Source organism: Phyllostomus discolor, chromosome 1, assembly GCF_004126475.2.
Source record: "Phyllostomus discolor isolate MPI-MPIP mPhyDis1 chromosome 1, mPhyDis1.pri.v3, whole genome shotgun sequence".
In the NCBI taxonomy this organism is placed as follows: domain Eukaryota; kingdom Metazoa; phylum Chordata; class Mammalia; order Chiroptera; family Phyllostomidae; genus Phyllostomus; species Phyllostomus discolor.
In genome coordinates this window covers 214,737,014-214,754,847 of record NC_040903.2, presented here as the reverse complement: position 1 = coordinate 214,754,847, position 17,834 = coordinate 214,737,014, and the positions used below count along the sequence as shown (strand labels likewise).

The 17,834-nt window shown below is 59.6% G+C and overlaps 1 protein-coding gene across 4 annotated transcripts in view; it reads left to right on the top strand.

Moving 5' to 3' along the window:
• Positions 1 to 17,834, top strand: part of SETD3 (SET domain containing 3, actin histidine methyltransferase) — a 54,803-nt gene that overhangs the window by 7,070 nt on the left and 29,899 nt on the right. For 2 of the 4 annotated variants that reach the window (XM_028506315.2, XM_036013866.1), the window contains exons 2-6: positions 979 to 1,088; positions 2,864 to 2,956; positions 5,008 to 5,156; positions 6,102 to 6,174; positions 6,478 to 6,734. In XM_028506315.2, the coding sequence (XP_028362116.1) occupies positions 986 to 1,088; positions 2,864 to 2,956; positions 5,008 to 5,156; positions 6,102 to 6,174; positions 6,478 to 6,734 (675 nt within the window). In that variant the 5' untranslated portion in view covers positions 979 to 985. Of the gene's footprint in view, positions 1 to 975; positions 1,089 to 2,863; positions 2,957 to 5,007; positions 5,157 to 6,101; positions 6,175 to 6,477; positions 6,735 to 17,834 lie in introns of all 4 variants that reach the window. The other 2 variants (XM_036013874.1, XM_036013880.1) reach the window with 1 other exon arrangement.

Below are 17,834 nucleotides of genomic sequence, written 5' to 3'. Positions count from 1 at the left end.
CTTCCCTGCCCCTCCCCCCTAAAGGCGCGCTCGGCCTTCCCTTGTTTGGTGGTCTCCTGCACCAGCCGGCGCGGCCCCTGCGCCTGGAGCCTCGGAGCCTGCTCAGGCCGGTGCACCTGGGCTTCGAGCCTGCCCGTGTGCCGAACAGAAGGCTGCGGGGTTTCAGGCTGGACACCGTGGGTCCCCTGCTTGGGGCTTGGCTGAGCGACAGCTGAGCGTGAGGCCCGGACGCAGCTGTCGTTACCACTGGCCTCTGCAGGTGTGTCGGGGACCCAGGGAGGCCGTGGGCGGGACGTGCCCGACCAGCACAGAGCCCCACGCGGACGCCTGTGCGCCTGGTCACGAGCGGCTGTTGGGAATGGACGTGGTCCTGCTTCGTAGCTTTCCGACAGACCGAAAACTCACCTGCCCAGGGAGCAGCCTGGCGTTCCTCGCAGGACAGGTCATGCAGGACCTCGTTCCCGTCCGTGGTCAGAGCCCCAAGCCAGGCCCTCTGCGTGTCCTGGGGAGCACGGGGGGAGGGAGCGGGGGGCAGACGAGCCTCTCCGCGAGAGGCCGTGGGCGTGTGCGTTTCCGTGCCCGGATGATGACTCGTGGTTCGTGTATGTGTGCGTGACCGTTAGCGCTGCAGTGTCGTGAGGTAGACACGTCAGCATACAGAATGAAATCCGTGTAATTTGAGAACAATTCTGGAGTAAAATTTCCTTCCGCTACAGTTTTTGTAGGGAAAAAGGACTGCACTTTTCTTCCAGAGACTCCAAAATAGGCTTTTTTTTTTTCATTTGAGAACCTCCGAGTACTAGTATTTATTATGCTTTATTATATTTTTCTTCTGGAAGGAAACTTCAGGATATGGCCCGTGGAAGATAAATTCCTAGCATCTTAAGGCTTAGCTACTGTGGTGCCACATTTTATTTCTTGCCTTTTTTCCTTGGAAATGTAATGTTTTCTCTCTGTCTTTTTTCCTCTTCGTTGCAGTCAGAAAATGGGTAAGAAGAGTCGAGTGAAAACACAGAAATCAGGAACCGGTGCTACAGCAAGCGTGTCGCCGAAGGAAACCTTGAACCTGACGAGCGAGCTCCTGCAGAGTAAGTGTGCCGCTGGTCTTCCTGCCCTCCCGCGGGGCGCGCGCGTCTGTGCCCCGCCCCTGCAGGGCTGTGCGGGGGGGGGGGGGGGGGGGGGGGCGTTGCCGTCCCCCTGCCCGCCCGGTGGGGCGCTGCTGCCAGTAGCGCCGTGCGACTGCCCGTGGGTGCCGAGGACCTGCCGGGGCCCGGTGCGGCTCTGGCCGAGCAGCTCCCGTAGCGCGGGCTCCCGGGCCGTGGGCTGCTCTGGGCAGCGGTGGGCAGAGGCGGGCAGAGGCGGGCTCGCTGTGCAGCAGTGTGGCCTCGGGCCAGTCACTCAGCCCTAGGGTTCCTGTGGCCGTCTCATTCAGTAAAGGCCGCCTTGGGGCCCGAGGAGGACCGTGCGAGCCGGGGCAGGTGAAGGCGCACGATGGCCGCTCGCGCCCACGGCACGCGCGGCGTCCGCTCAGAGAGTGGCCCTCGGAGTGGGAGCGGGGCCTTTCCCGGGGCGGCTTGCTTTCACGCTCGGTGATTCGGTGACGGTTTTTCCAGTTCTCACGTGCCGAAGTCACGAGCTCTTGGTTCGAGGGAGTTAAGTACCTTGCCTCAGTAAGTTCGTATAAATTGGTAACTTCTTTTAGAGTGGGGACTTTAAATTGGTGCTGTGTGTGCTTCAAATTCAGCCGTGGTCACTCGGTCACCTCACTGCACTTGTCTCGTGTGCTTGCCTCTCACGTGGGGATTAAGTGACAGGCTGAACCGCAAATAAACATTCAGCTTTCTCCCTGACAAGCAGGCAGCCACCGAGTGAGGGCCGGGCCCTTCCCCGGGCACCTCCAAGGCCATCTCCCCCCCTCCCCCACCCCAGGACAGTGCGGGCCCTCCACGGAGCGCCACAGCGCTGACCGCCCCCACCCGTCTCCCACGCTGGCCTGGGGCAGCTCGAGGGCGGGCCCCGTGTGGTGTTCCAGGGCCTCGGACAGCACTTGTCGGTGGGAAGGTGAGGGAGACTGGTCAGCCTTCATGGTCGTGCGTGGGCACACAGCTGGCTGCTGCTCCTCACTCGCCACAGGTGCTCCTTTCCTCGCAGGACGAGGGGCCGAGAGGGCCAGCAGGAGTGTGGGAAGGGCTCCCTGAGCTGATTGGAAAAGGAAGGCGCTGCTGGCAGGTCGGCTGGGTGCCCGGCGCACAGCCTTCTAAGACACCGGCCCGGTCCCGGCTGTTGGTTCCTTCAGTTCTGGTTCGGCAGCAGAATCTCAGCTCCTCCTTAGTGCTGACGGTGCCTTCTCTGGCAGAGACTCCCCAGAGTGCCAAGTGTAATGCCTCGCACACGCGTGTGGAGCGTTTGTGGGCTGAGAGTCCTTGTGTCCAGGTGAACGGTTCCCCCAGGGGGCCGTCGTCACAGGGCTCACCTAGAGAGAAACGGGGACTTTGGGTATTAGCCTCTCCCACCACCCAGGACGGTTTTCCGAGCCGCGGTGTGCACTGTGGCGTGGCTTCTTAGGTCTCCCCGTGCACAGTGAGACTCGGAGGGCAGCGTGTCAGCGGCAGGAATGAGGCGGATGTCAGCCAGGCGCGCGCACTTGAGTCCCGGGGCCGCAGTTGGTGGGCGGCACTTGAGTGGCGTCGGAGGGTGGGTGCGCTCGACGAGGACACCTCCTTCATGCTTCTCGTGTTTGTCCTCTGGCTGCGGTGTCTCTGTCCTTTAAAAGTAAACCAGCCCCAACGGCCCGGCCCCTTTCTCCTCCAGAGCACAGGTTAAGGTGAAGGGAGCGTCTGAGCCCGTGGTCTTTATGTTGCAGAATGCAGCAGCCCTGCCCCTGGCCCGGGGAAGGAGTGGGAAGAATACATGCAGATCCGGTCTCTCGTGGAGAAAATACGGAAGAAACAGAAAGGTACGTTTGCTGGGGCGGTAACCGCTCTCTAACAAACCCGGGGAGAGAATCGGCCTGAGTCAGGAGGCGTGGGGAGCAGTCAGGTCTCCGCCACTTGCGTTCTCTGCAAGGTCGCGGTCGTCGGAGGGGCCGCTGGACTGGGAGGGGCGGGGCTCCTCTCTGAGATGCCGTTGCCTGCTCTGGGGGGAACATGGTGGTTTCTGGGGGCTAAAGTGATACAACGTCCATGCACCTTTATTTTGTGAAATGCACGTTTGGATGTGCCGTGCTTCTTTCAGGGTTTGAGGTCTGTCCGTAACGCTGTGTGTGGCCAGCACACAAGTGTACACTGATTGGTTAGTGTCCACCGAGATTGATGACGAACTCCATCATATTTTGATTAAATAAGAGATGTGGGTGTATGTCCCAAGCTGTGCTTTTACGGGTGTATCCCGGAGACACTGGCTTCACTCTTGGCCAGGCTAGTGGTGGGGCCAAGTGTCGGCTGAAAAAGCCCATTCAGCCCTCCTGAGGGTTCCCTCCTGTAGGGCACGGAAGGGGAGATCGGTATTCAGGGCCACGCGGGAGCAGAGGGGGAGCGTGACAAGGAGCCTGCGTCTAAAGGACGAGAAGAACCCTCTGGGCTCCTTGTGTGTTTGTTGTCTTAAAAGTGAGCCAGAAGAGGGTCTGTTTCCTTGCCGTCTGAGGCAGTGGCTTCATTGCTCCCTCAAGCACACCTACACACGCGCGGCCTCGGGCTAGAGGGCCTCAGACCCACATGGAGATGGGCCCTCAGTAGGGCGCTCACCCCACCCGGCGTAGTCCGCGCTGGTCCCGGCTCGCCGGAAAGGTGGCCGAGAAGCCCTGTGTGTCCCGCACGTCCCTTGAATAGAGACTGTTCGCTGCAGCCGACGCCAGACGTAGGAGGGCTCACTCATTCTCGGGAGGTCTTCGGTGGTCCCTGACGAGGTCGGTGTTCCTCACCGAGCAGGGATCTGCCCGTCTGGCCCGGTACGCCGCCGCGCCAGGCCGCTTGCTGCACGCGTGGGCCTTTTATTACGGGCTGGTGACGTGGCCGCCAGCGCTTGGACTGGCCTCCACGCCCAGCTCCTTGGGTTGAGTTCCTATTCTCCTCCCTCGTTTCATCAAAGAAATAGTGATTTCTCCAGTGCATGGCTTTTCATCTTTCTGAAAAATATTTCAAGCTGAAAATTCCAGAAAGTAATACACCACCACCTAAGAGCCTACCGCCCAAATTGAATGCATGTCAAACCCTTACCTGTTGAAGTTCTCTTTCTCTTCTTTTCCCCTACTGGTCTGATTCCCTTTCTTTCCCTTCCTTGGTTATTTTACTTTGTGTTCGTTTTTAAGAAATAACTGTTACACGTAGAGCTAGCCGAAGCCCCAGGCCTCCATCCCAGCCCCTTCCCTCCCCCCCTGGCGGGGGCGTGGTATTTATTGTGAATGTTTTCTACTTCATGTGTAACCCCACGAACACATGTGAGAGTGATCGGTATTTTTAAAATTGAATACGGGTATCATTCTGCTGGGTGTTTAAAAACTGTCACATTTTGTACTGACACTGTAGATCTGGCTCGTGGAGGTTGCTGCTCCCCAGGACTCCGGGGCAGAGCCCTCCGGCCTTGTGCTCCCAGGATCGGGCTCATCCGCACACGCGGCGCCTTGTGCGTGTGTGAGCTGCTGGCTTTTCTCCTCGTGGGAGGCTCGTTACGGCGAACGTGCCTGCGAGAGACGGCCCGTGGGCTCTCGGGGCGCCGCTCTGTCGGCCTGCAGCGGTTAGCGGGGTTCCCTCCTTCCCAGCAGACTGCCTCGGCCGCCCGAGGTCCTGTTCCCTGGGGTCCAGAGTGTTTCTCTGTGACCCACAGGAGTTTCGGATTTCAGTTGGCCCTTCCTGTCACTGTAACTCTCTGGCGATTAGCCTGGCTTTTTTCAAGATCAGAGTGTTACTACCATTTCTTTGGTTAGTTACTGTCCTTTTATTTTCTGAGCGTAGCGTGAATCATACATGTCCTAAAAGTAGTTCTTGTTTTGTAAAACATGGATTGATACAGGTCTGTCTGTTACTTTTGATGGAAAAAGAGAAGATTACTTTCCTGATCTGATGAAATGGGCCTCGGAAAACGGAGCTTCGGTGGAGGGCTTTGAAATGGCCGATTTCAAGGAAGAGGGCTTCGGTTTGAGAGCGACAAGAGATATCAAGGTGAGTTCAGAGGCTGCTGGTCTTGGGGGAGGCGTCTGAGTGTGTCTGGGTTGTGTCGTGTAGCGGACACAGGTCATGGAGCCAGAGGCTTGGGCCTGTTCTGGGCCCTGTGGCCCGGGGGCAGGGGCGGCCGGCCTCTCCTGCCTCCGCGGTCCCTCACCGGGATCACGGCCCCGTGGGAGCCTGACTGCGGGCGTGTCAGGTCACAGTGCTGGGCCTGTGTCAGGAGACCGGGGAGCGTGCCGCGTGGGGTCCTGAGACCTAACCGTAGAGAGGGGTGTGGGCCCCGGGGGCTGCAGGCAGAGCACTGGGGCCCGCTGGTGGGCTGGGCGTTGGGTGTGGGCGGGCGGGGGCGGGCACATCTGGGGGGGAACGAGCAAACCCAGCTCTGCCCTGCGGGCTCGGGCCCTGGCTGGTGGCCGTTGTGTTCCGGAGACAGGAGTGTTCAGGGGGACCGTCGCCCTTGCTGGTGGCCGTTGTGTTCCGGAGACAGGAGTGTTCAGGGGGACCGTCGCTCCAGCCCCAGGCACTCAGCGCTGGGAGCAGCTCACACGGACGGAGGCTTTGCTGGCGGGGGATTTTGTTCTGTTGTTAGCACTTAAAAATATAAGTATGGCAGAGGATGAAGTAAATATCTCTGTGCTTTGCCCCAAGCTGTTACACTTACTTTATATTAAAGTAAAAAGTCTCTTTTTGGTTGTCTTCCCAGTCTACCAGGTAGTTTTCCTGCTGGAGGCGGAGTTTCAGAGCGGGCCCCCCTCACCCAGTGACAGCGTGAGCGCTCACACGTGCGGTGCACCAGGGAGCAGGAGCGCGGCGCCGCCGCCGTGCCGCCCTCGGCTGTCTCCGTGGTGGCGGGCTGTCCGACCGGAGACGCGGCCGGGCTGGGGGCTGGAGTGCGTTGCGTTCTCACGATTCTCCTGTGTTCTGTTCTTTTCCTTCCAGGCAGAAGAACTGTTTTTATGGGTTCCGCGTAAATTACTGATGACTGTTGAATCCGCTAAAAATTCAGTTTTGGGTGAGAATAATTTCTGACTGTTCATAGCAGACTGGAAGTGATAGAAACATATAGAATTTCATTTTGTGGCGCTAAGGACCCTATTTGGTTGTTTTTCCAACTAGTGAACTTCCCCCCAACCTACATTAGCTGTTTTACACACTTATCACAACCCCACACAGTAGTGGACGAATATCGGGAGGAAGATGCGTGCCCCATTAAGTGTTCTAGTCCTGCTTCCTTATTGCCGGGACTTGAGCAGCAGAGATGGGCACCTTCTGAAGAAGTCGGGGACTCACGCTGTTAACCTGTGGGTTGCTCCAGGGCCCCTGTACTCTCAGGACCGCATCCTCCAGGCCATGGGGAACATCACACTGGCCTTCCACCTGCTGTGCGAGCGGGCCGACCCCGGCTCCTTCTGGCAGCCCTACATCCAGACGCTCCCCAGCGAGTACGACACCCCGCTGTACTTCGAGGAGGAGGAGGTCCGGTCCCTGCAGTCCACACAGGCTGTGCACGACGTCTTCAGCCAGTACAAGAACACGGCCCGGCAGTACGCCTACTTCTACAAGGTCATCCAGGTGAGCGCCGGCTGCCCTCGCCGGCTGCATGCGGGGGCGGGGCTCAGCGGGAGGGGGCTGACCGCACACGTTCACCGGGCCTCTCGGTGCCTCAGCGGTTACGTTGTAGGGGGTTCTAGTGCGTTGTTTCCATGCTTCCGGAACCGTCCCTGAAACGTGGCCAGTGTCCACTGTTAACATCAACAGCAGTTGTTCCCAGGTTGTGAAAGTCACCAAGTTCTCAGGAAAACAGTTGCAATGAAAAGTTAAATGCTCTACAGTGTAATACAAAAAAGTGCTCTGCATGTAAGTTTTCCAAGAAAATGGAAGTCCATTTGTGGGTTCTTCCTATGTATTGATAGTAAAACATTGGCAATCAATTTACTAAGTTACAATGCTGGCTTTTCTCTGTTTCTTCAGAGTGTCCTGTGTATTGTGGTAGTTCTACTCATTCTAAGTAAAGGTCATAAGTCTCTGTAAAGTTTTGAAGGGGCCTCGAGGCCCGTGCTGATAGGAGTACAGCTTCCTGCGAGAGGACTTGGGGACTGAGGCCACTGCTGCCTGCCGGCCGGCGTGGGGGTGACGGAGAGGGCGGGCCCGGGGCCGGCCAGCCGAGTTGGAATCCCCGCATCGCCCCTTGGAGCCGTGTCAGTCTGGGCAAGTCTCTGCTTCCGCCCTGTCGCCCGTGCGCGGGTACACCGCCCTCCTCCTGGGGCTGCTGAGCAGGCCAAGCGAGCGGGTTTGTGTGTGGCGCCCGTGCGGCCGGACTTGGGAGGGAGGTGCTCGTGCGAGTCACCCTGTTGTGTTTCGATCCTTCAGGCCATGTGGTCTAGGGGTTTGTTTTTTAATTTTTTTAGGTTGCTTCTCCCTCTGACCCCACAGGACCTTGTGTTGGTATTTCTTCTCTGCTGAGAAACTCCCATTCATAAGTGACCCATCTCAAGCTCAGAATGGCTCCGAAGTCTCATGCTTTGTTGCTGTGGTTGCTGGTCTTTGGTTTCATGTTTTTAAATCTTAAAAATTAAGGCAAATGTTTGTTTCCAATAGTTTTAAAAACCGTGTTAAATGACATAGTGTCCAGTCAGACTGGCAGCGTGGGAAAACAGCTCCGTCTCTCCTGTGGCCCCACACGCCCCTGGGTGTCCAGGGACCCACCGCGTCCCACCCAGCGGGAGAAGCACCGCTTCCCGTGCACAGCGGGGCCACCCCGATGGCGTGGGCCGTCTGGGTGTGGCTCTTAGGAGGACAACATGGGACTGCCACTTATCGTCGGGACCGACAGGCAGTAGAGGAGGGAGTCGTTGCAGGATGAACGTAGGGTGTGGTGAGCACCGGGGGGAGGGGGGTTCCCAACTGGGGCTTTGGCTTCAGAACGAGCCGCTCTGGGCGGCGCCGGCCGGTGTGGCCGTGGGCTGGGGGGCTTCTGCGTGACGCCTCACGACAAGGAAAAACGGGCTGAAGCAGACAGTTTGAAAAGTCACGGTTCAAGTCTCGCTGTTTCTCCGGCTTTAGAACATGCGCGGCGCATCCCGGAGCCGTCGGTGGCAGTCCCGTGGATGTGAGCGCAGCCCCGCCTGCCTTCATCGAGCCCGGGTTCTCGCCTCAGTGCCGGCCACGTCTCTCCAGGGCGCCGGTGGGGCTCCGCCCCGTTTAGGAGAGCGCTTCGGCGGCGCCTTACCGCTCAGGGAGAAGGGGGTGCCGTCACGTCGGTTCACGGTCACTGTTTCATGCTTTCATCACTGTGACCTCCTCAGTGTGACTTTTTTGGGTTTTTTTTTGGCATTGCGACCCTTAACCTTTTTCAGGGTCAGGGAGCCTTCTTCCCAGAGGGATGCGTGTGTCCTGCATCACAAACACTTGCATACCGTTGGGGGTTCCGAATTCTACAGCTTGAGTTGCTTTTTCCCTTATAGCTCCCATGCAAAGTACCCTCCCACGGGCCCGCTCCCAGCCAGGGGTCTGACCCGAAGCCCGCCGGGTTTCTCCTGAGCGGTGCTGGCTCCGGGGTCTGCCGCAGCTCTGGGTGCGCCAGCCATGTGGCAGCGGGCACACGCCCCCGTCCCACGCACGCGTCTGCGGCGGTGACCCCAAGGCCCCAGGAGAGGGGCCCCGGAACACTCACACGGATGCTCCAGGCCTCAGGTTTTCGTCCTGGGGGGAGCCGGTGCCGGCAGGGCGTCCGTTCCCTGGTCGGCGGTCCCTCAGGTGCGGGGCTTCGAGCTGCGCTTTCATCCCGGGATGTCCCTCTCTCTCTCTCTTTCTCTGTCGCCTGAAAACTAGAAAAATAATTTCCTGAGTTCTTCCCCTTCCAGCATGTGTCCTTGGTCAGGGGGCCACTTTCAGTGGCCACTTGCTGGTTCGCGTGACTTTCTGTCTTAAAAGAACTTGCTTTACCAAGTTCTTTTGAACAGTCTTTCTGGGCGGGTCTTCCAGTCTTGTTCTTCAGAGTCATTGTCATGAATTTGTATAATTTTTTCCATGGGGGAAAAACCAGTCTGCTTGGGTCTGTGCTGGTCTTCCTGGCGGTGGCAGGGGCCTGAGCTCTGGGGGTGTTCATGTTCTGCACGTTGTGTTTGCATGGTGCTTTTCTTGAGATGTTGAATATACAGCGTTTCCTGTAGATGCTCGTCAGATGATAGCGGGTCCCTGGAAGCCTCAAGCGGGTCCTGGAATAACCGTTCTGTTCAGCGAGGGCAGCGTTGATGAGATGCCGCAGGGACTGAGCTCTCGTCGGTACCAGTTGGCCTGCGGTGAGACCGGTTTCCCTGCGTGTCAGGCCGGTGAAAGGCGCAGCCCTGTCCGCAGCGGGGAGCGAGGGCCGCCTGACCCTCGGGTTAGGACGAAGCACCTGCTGGTGAAACCCCACGCTGCAGCCGGGCAGTGGAGGTTGGGGAGTGTGGGCACCCAGGCTCCGGGAGCTAACTTTAGAAGCGTGGCTCGGCCAGGGGCTGGGAGAGGCGTGTGCGCGCTGACGGCCCTGCGTGGTGAGCGTTCCGTCCGTCTGTGACAGGGAAGCCAGGGAAGGAGAGAGGGTGGGTGGCGGAAGGCGGTTTAGTGGCACTGACCCCTGGTTCAGAGTTGTTTGTTTGTTTCTTCAGGAGAGTGTATTTGTAGGGAGAGGGGAAGGGAGGGAGGCGGAGGGAGAGGAACACTGACGTGAGAGAGGTGCATCAGTCATTGCCTCTTGTACACGCCCAGCCCGGGGACCGAACCTGCAGCCCCGGCACGTGCCCTGACCGGGAATCAACTGGTGACCTTTTGCTTTGCGGGGCGATGCCCAGCCAACCGAGCCACCCCGGTCAGGGCTGTTTCAGAGTTCTAAGCCTGTAAAAATACCTCTAGCAGATCAGGGCGTTCCAGAGTCAGCTCCGAGTTGGGCACTTTGTGATGGAAATCAGCGGAAAAGTAGGATTTGGCTTAAACCCAACTGTGAAGTAATGTGATTGTGTAAAAGTGAAGCAAGTTATATCAGCTTTGACTTAACGTATATGAATGATAGTCCAAATGTTTTTTATTCACGTCAACGAAAAAGAAATGGATAGCTCCTGGGAGTGAACTGCTTGTGTCACCGGTAACCCCATCTAGTGGACCGGGTCCTGCCGTGCGGGGGCCAGCCTGTCCTGAGGCCACACGCGCTCTCAGGGACATGCACATTTCCCTGTGCCGTGGAGCTTGAGCCTGGTGCTTTTTTAGGTACATGCAAGGTGCAGGTTTCAACACAGTAGAGGCGTATGTATAAACTTACTATTTTGCCATTGATCTCATCAGTGAAGTGCTTTGTCCTGCCTTACTTGGGTTTCCTTTTTGGCGTTGATCGAACAGTTCGAGAGGTGCAGGGGAAGGGTTGCGGGTGGAGAAGCGTGTGCGCGCGCTGGCTGCCGGGAGTTGCATGTCGAGGCACGCGTCCGATGCAGCCCGTCCACGCGTCCTGCTGGCGCGTCGGGACGAGGGGCAGCTGAGTCGGCAGTTCTCCTTGAACAGGCAGCCTCTCCTGCCCTGCTGGGGCGGTCCCGGCAGGAGCCTGGGGCGGGCACACGCGGGATCTGCTGAGCACGGGGCCACCGAGGGGCAGAGGAAGCTTTCACTCGGGCTCCCAGCTTCTGTCATGGTCGCGGCTGAGTACAGGCCGTGGCTTCTCCCGTTTTTTGTGCGTCCTCCCGTGGCAGAGCCACAGAGAGCAGCAGCAGAAGTGAGCCGCCGGAGATAGATTTAGCCTGAGTTTTCCTAACGCTTGCACCTGCCTGCAGGAGTCTGACCCCACACAGGGCCTCGGGAGAGACCACCCAGTTGGAGTGAGGACCCCCGGGCATCAGCCCCCTTTAAAGGCCCCGCTCCCTGGGACTGGAGCGCCGTACGGCAGCATCCGAAGCCGGGTGTGGACATGTGTGTCGATTGTGGACTCAACCGGCACCGGAAGGGACAACATGCGGGCATTGGTGTGACTTCATCTCCTGGTGGCGGTTTCTGCAAGGCTGTCTTCTCATTGTCCGTCCCCTCCCCCGGCGGCAGGGGCTCTGTGTGGTCAGCGTTGGTGCTGCGTCGGCTCCTCCCCTCTGCCTGGAAACCTTGTGAGCCTCCTTTCCAGATAGGCCAGCCCCGGCCTCCTCCTGACCTTGGGCTTACCGTCTTCTCTTTTTAACCCACCGTAGCCTCTTGATTGTTTATTAATAATACAACTAGTATTTGTCTTTCACATGTGAGACGCCTCACTGGGGGAAAGGGGCTAGTATCTCTAGGGATACAAGGGTGTTTTCCACTTTTTATTTCGAAATAATTTTTCAGACTTCCAAAAAACTATAAACAGTACAAAGTTGAAAGCATGGCCATGGGTGTGGGACTCACGCTGGTGACCTTTAGCTCTGTGGGATGACGCTCAACCAACTGAGCCACCCTGGTCAGGGCTGTTCAGAGTTTTAACCTACAAAAATACTTCCGGCAGCTGAGGGCAGCCCAGAGCTCTCCTGACCTCACTCCCAGTGGCGTTTTTCCCTGGGGGCAGTTATGTTCCATTTGTCCCATTTTTGTTCTCGGCCAGGGTCGTGGCAGTGTCGCATCTTGTCCCGACGGAGGGGTGAGGGCGAGGGGTGCGGAGAGCTGCAGAGGAGCAGAGGGGAGGCCGGGTGGGGGGGGAGGGGGAGGGAGTGGGAGCCAGGCGCACTGAATGGAGATGTGTGCCTTGGGTCGCGGTAACAGGAACTGGGTAGTGGCTCCAGGACAGAGAAGGGGGGAATGATTCCTGTCTCCCCAGTCTCTGCCTGAGTCGCCGGGGGCCTGCTTCCGTGGTGCAGTGGTGGTCTGCACTGTGTCCTTGAGGGGCTGACTGTGGGGGGTGGGGGGTGGGTCAAGGTGGGTCAGAGCAGCTTCTGAGCACAGCCAGGGCAGCCGCAGCTGACGCCCATGCCGCCTGGCCGCCTGGTCAGAGTGACCTTCCCCGGTTCGGCTTTAACCCTTACGGTCACCCGGCGAGGGGGGTTACTCGTCCCTTGCAAATGGGAGTCTGACTGTGGAGCAGGGCGTCTGAGGCTCAGGGCGGGTGCCCAGGCCTGGGCTGGCTTCGCGGCAGGTCAGCTGGAGCCCAGCCCCTCCCAGCCGCTGACTGGCCGAGCCTGTGTCTGTCTCTGAGGCCGTTCCAGCAGTGGATCAGGGACACGGAGTGCTCTGGCGCTAAGGGCAGAGCTGTCTTGCTGAAATCGCTTGGGCTGTTCCTTTCCGGACAGCGGCCCCTGCCACGGCTTGCGGACTTGGAGGCCCGTGCTCGTGGGGCCAGGGTGGCCTGGACTCTCTGCCTCCAGCAAGGGGTTCAGCTAGCAGCTCTTCAGATCAGCGGTTTGCGTCCTCACGGGCTACTGTGTTTTTCTCTGTCAAGTTTCCTTCTGCGCCCTGCGGAAGGCTGGGTGACGCGCAGGGGCTTCCCCCACACTGTCGGCCCTGGTCTGCGGTCCTTCCTCTCCCAATGCTCGCTGCCGGGGTCCTCTGCCGAGGCACACTGTGCTGGCACCTTCGCCCAGATCTGCTTTTAGGCGACGCAGGCCCCTCTGCTGCCGTGTCCCACCACGAGTCCCCGCCAGCCCAGCCGGGCCTCCTGACTGCGCTCCCCGTGGCCCCCGGTGAGTCGCCCTCCGCCGATGTGCACGTTAGACGTCGAGTTGGCTCCTCCTGCCCCTCTGCCCCACTGCCCTGCTGAGGTCCCTGGGTGCCACCCCCCCCCCCCCCCCCCCCCGCGGACGGCTGCAGCGGGCTGCCCTGCGGTTACGGCGGTTTGCCCCGAGTGACTACTTCCAGGTTGACCTGTGTGTGTGAGTCCTCTCGCGTTCTGTCGCACGTGGCGGCGGTTCAGGTCGTGTCCCTTCATAGTCAGCTTCACTCTTGAAGCTTGAAAGGAAAAGTGGGTTCTCGAAAGTAGGGGTGGAAACGCAGCACGGATACTGCGCTTATCTTTACCTACGTTCCGTCGCATCCGCAAGGCCACTGCTAACGGTGGTGTCCCTGCGTTCCTGCTGGTGGGGGAGTTGGACTGAGTGCCTGTTCCCCGCCCGGTCAGCGGTAGGTCCTGCAAGGAGGTGGAGAAGTCGAGGGAGGTCCCGGCCTCCTGGACGTTGATAGTCCAGCTGAGCGGGAAACAGTGAGCAGGACGGGGCAGACCGCAGCCTCGGTGCCGGGGGCAGCGCCTGCTCCCCGGGGCCGGCAGGCTGGAAGGCAGACTTGTCTGTCCGAGAAGGTCTGGAGATGGGCGGGCAGGGCAGGGCGGGGGAGACGGTCCAAGCCCAGCACAGACAGTGACCCCGGCACTGAGAGGCTTCGCTGCAGGTCTGTGGGGACCAGCTCCCCAAGTCTGACACGGGCATCTCTCTGGGGGGCCTGTGGCGTGTGGCTCAGGCCAGCGTGGGATGAAGTGGCTCAACTCTGGGCCTCGGTGTCTGCCCTGTCTCACGCTCAGATGCAGGAGTGCAGCAGACATACCGATAGATGTGTGTGTGTGCTTTTAAAATGTAGAGCATGCGATGGATGTAATTAGCCGGGAGGTGGGTCTGTACACCTTCCTCGGGGCCGTCGGGGAGAGAGGCCCTGTACTGCGTGTACAGGGTGGGGGGGCGGGGCAGACAGGCCTGTGCCCAGGAGCAGGGCGGAGGCTGTGGGAGGGGAGGGGGCGGGGGGGAAGGTGGGGCAGGCCTGAGGGCCTTCAGCAGGCTCTGGAATTCCTGTGCTGCGTGACCAGGAGCCGTGGGGCCTGGGGTTGGCAAGCCGTGGGGCCTGCTCGTTTGAAGATAACCGGGCACCGGGGAGGCCGGAGACCAGAGAGCCTGAGGAATTTGAGAAGTATTTTGAGATAGAATCAGCAGATCTGGTGATAAGCTGGAGGCGAGGACTCTGTGAGGTGCCTCCGGATGGGGCGATCTTGATGCTTCTGGACTAAATCGCTTTGATCTTTTTCCCCTGTTCCTTCAGCTGACTTGACCGACCTTTCCCTCTCTCAGCCTCTCTGGTTTAGGAAGGAGATTTCGGATCCCAGATTTCTAGCTTACTCTAACCCAAGACACACTGAAATTCTGTATCTGAGTGTTCAGTCCAGAGAGGTTTACTTTGTACTTTGGAATACATATGTCCAGCAGGAGTCCTTTGTGTGCAAACGTCAGGCCCAGAGCAGACTTTCACTGTGAATCGTCAGCCGCGAGCGCGAAGGTTCAGTGGAGGTGCCCAGCCAGCCCTGACCTCGGGGACACGCGGCCGTGTCTGAACGGTGCCCGTCCAGCGAGCAGCTTTCCATTTCGGGGTGCCGGTGGTGTCGGACTGACTCCACGGAGTTTTAAAATCTTTGTGTCGGTCTCACGTCTTCCCTTAAGTGCTGCGAAGTCATTTAAAATTAATCAGCCAGTTTTTACTCAGCAGCGTTTACATCAGAACTGTTACCATCGGCTTTGAAGTCCTCACTCTCGGGCGCTCTTTTTCATTGTCTGCAGTGAACTAGAGGCCAGGGTTCTAGAACCAGAAGGATGCCGGTTTCCTGTTCCCGGGCAAGCGGACTCACCTGAGGGACGACCTAGATGCAGGTCTGTGGCAGGAAGCGTGCCCGTGAACGTTAGTGGGGTGTGAAACGGAATCCTCTTGGGTTCGCGGGGTGCCAGACCGGGCTAACGGAGCGCTCAGGAATGGCACCCCAGAGCCGAGAAAGGTCCCTGGGGACAGTCTGTCTCCGTCTCACACGCCCACTACCACGCTTCGCAATCCCACGAGGTCTGCCTGCATCTAGGCCTTGCCCTTTGGCTGGTACCTCGTGCGATCGAGCACCACAGGTCGGTGAGGACCACTGTCAGACCTGGGCAGCGGTGTTCAGTCTGGTGGGGAGGCAGAGCCGGGGCAGGGGCACAGGAGCTACTGGGGGACTTGCCCAGAGGCGAGGGAGACCGCAGAGACCGTGGGCAGGCAGGAGGGGCTTTCGGAGGTGGGGTGTCCGTTGACGCTGAAGGAGGCCCAGGAGGTTGCCAGGTGGAGGGCAGGGGGCACAGCATGGCCGCCCACTGCGGCTGGCGTGCCGTGGCCAGAGGCAGTGCGGGTGGAGAAAGACGGAGGCCAGAAGGGAGGGAATGGGACTGGCGTGCACAGCTCTTCACTCAGTGCCAGATCCGCATCCCTGCACGACGCCCCTGGATCCTCAGGACAGTGCCGCTCCGTCTGGGTGTCGCTCCTGTTGACGGGGAGGAAGTCGGGGCCTGCTTGGCTGGCCTGCTTGTTCCAGGACTTAAATCCACGCCTCGTGACTGGTGCCCCAGCACTCCCATTCGTGTCTGCAGTATCTTTTCCACTGTGTCATGCAGCTTTGCCCGGTAGCCATGGCAGCTGGTCAGGCACGCCGTAGACATTTCTGGAGAGCTAGCCGCTCAGTCGGTCTGATTTGTGTCTCAGCACAAGCCGAGGAAATGGTGTGAGCAGTGGACCGTGTGCTCGGGGTTCCCCCGGAACGGACGCACCAGAGGCAGAGGCAGGGGCAGGGTGGCCTGTGTTGTCCCGGCGCCCAGCCTGGGGCGCACTGGCCCCAGGCAAGGACTCGGTGATCGGCGACTAGAGAAGAGACACAGCTTCCGTGTGGGGCCAGGCACAGGTTGTGACAAGCCCGCAGGGTCCGCCCCGCTCCACACAGGCCTGGGTTTCCTCTTGGGGGGGGGGGGGGCGGGGCAGGGCACTGCCCTCCCGGAGGGGCTGCTCCGGGAGGGAGAAGAGCCGCAGAGGGTGACGGCGGACCGCATGCGGCTCGCCCGGAGAGAAAGGCCCGCCAGGCCAGCTCATCGGCTCGTTTTCCTGTCTGAGGGGGGTGCGTAGTCTCAGCAAGACCCTCGTCCTGGTGCCGTCTGGATGCGGACTGAGTGAGGGGACATGCCAGGCTGCACGAGGCCCCCGTGGGCCGCCTGCGGGCTCCCTTCCGTCCTGGCCGGTCCTGCCCACACTCCTGTCGGGGTGGAGACGGAGACCCGAGAGGCCGCCGGGCAGGTCGCGGGCGACAAAAGACCGCGGAGGAGTCCCTGGTGGAGACGGAGCCTGTCCCGACTGAGGAGCGCCCTGGCTCTGGAAGGGCGCGGTTGAGCGGGCATCCATCGTCTGGGCGTCGGCACCCTGGGGTCCTCGTCTCCCCAAGTAGCTCATTTCCTGACTGGGGACAAGTCACTCCTACTCTCTGAGCCTCACTTCCACACTCGAAAAAATAAGGGGTGTGGGGGGAGTCGTGCCCTGTGCCCCCGCAAGGGTGTGAGGCCAGGCGGGGAACGGGAGGAGAGGCGTTTTCAGATGCGGACACTTCACACGTGCACACGTGCACGGGACTCAGAGAGCAGCCGCCTGTCGGTGCCCTCGGGGGCCTGAACTGGCCGTGCTTGCACGGGGTGGGAACCCCTCGGGTTGTCCCCGGAGGCTCCCCCCCCGGCCAATGGACCACCTGTGAGGGACCGTCGCAGCCAAGGCACCCGGGGAGGGGAGGGTGCACGCCCAGCTGCGCCTCTCCTCGGCTCCTAGTTCCCAAGCTAGTTGGGGACCTGGGACAAATGGGGAAACAGTGAATGACAGTAAAACGTGCGAGTACCAGTTTTGGCAATAGAAGGGTTTCAGGAGCTTGTATCGGATCACAATTCTAGGGAGAAACTGCTGAGAGAAATGCAGAGGCAGGAAAGATTCAAGGGATTTAAGGGTTTGTCACATAAAAAACACAGCTATACTTCATAGGTGGAAAAGGTCAATAACAGCTTCCAAACATTAAAGTTTATAAACTGTTTTTATGAGATTTATCTACATCTCTCCAGACATAATATATGGCAAGCAACAGAAAAAGGCAAAAACAGTATGTATCTGTTGGTGAATTGTATCAGAGCAGCAACATTTTGGGTCCGTCAGTGCTCCGGAATGGCCGGTACCAACAGAGTAAGTGTGTGATAGGGCACGAGGTGGGGGGCGTTGAGGAAGCCCCTGTAGTAAAGGTGAAGAGCGTGGGCTGTTGGCTGCTGGGACTTTCGGTGTCTTTAAACTGAGATTGAACCTGCACCTGTGAAGTGCACGTGTGTTAGTGCGGGTTCGCTTTTACCCAAGGAGCCACGGCCGAGAGGAGGCCGCGCCCGGTCTCCCTTCCCAGTCGGTGCCCGGCCCCTGTCTGCAGGACGCGGCCTGTCTGGTCTCTGTCACGGTGGGTGACTGCTGCCCGCCGACGGACGAGCTTCCCGTGGGCAGAGCCTTAGGTGGGGGAAGCGTGTGGCCCGTCCACCTCTGCCTCCTTCCGTGAGGTGCAGTGTCTGCGCGAGCGTCCGTGTCGCCGGGTGTGGCGGGGGTTGGGTCTCGCCATCGCTGTGCAGTTTCCCGCGGTGCGTGTGGCACACCCGCTGACCCTCCTCCTCCTGATGGGGCTGTGGCTTTTCCAGCTCGTGACCATCGCAGACAGAACCTCTTGAAGTCGTCTGGGTGCGTCTCGTGGGTGCACGTGCTCCTTCCTTCTGGGCGTTCCTGGGAAAACGGTCCCAGGAGGAGGAAGTGCTTTGAGAAGTGCTGTCCTCGACCCGGGTGGAAGGCCGTTCTTGAAGAGACGGCGGGGACAGGAAGGTGATGGGAGCATCTCCGTGTGTTGACCGGTCGTGCGGAGGAGCTGGA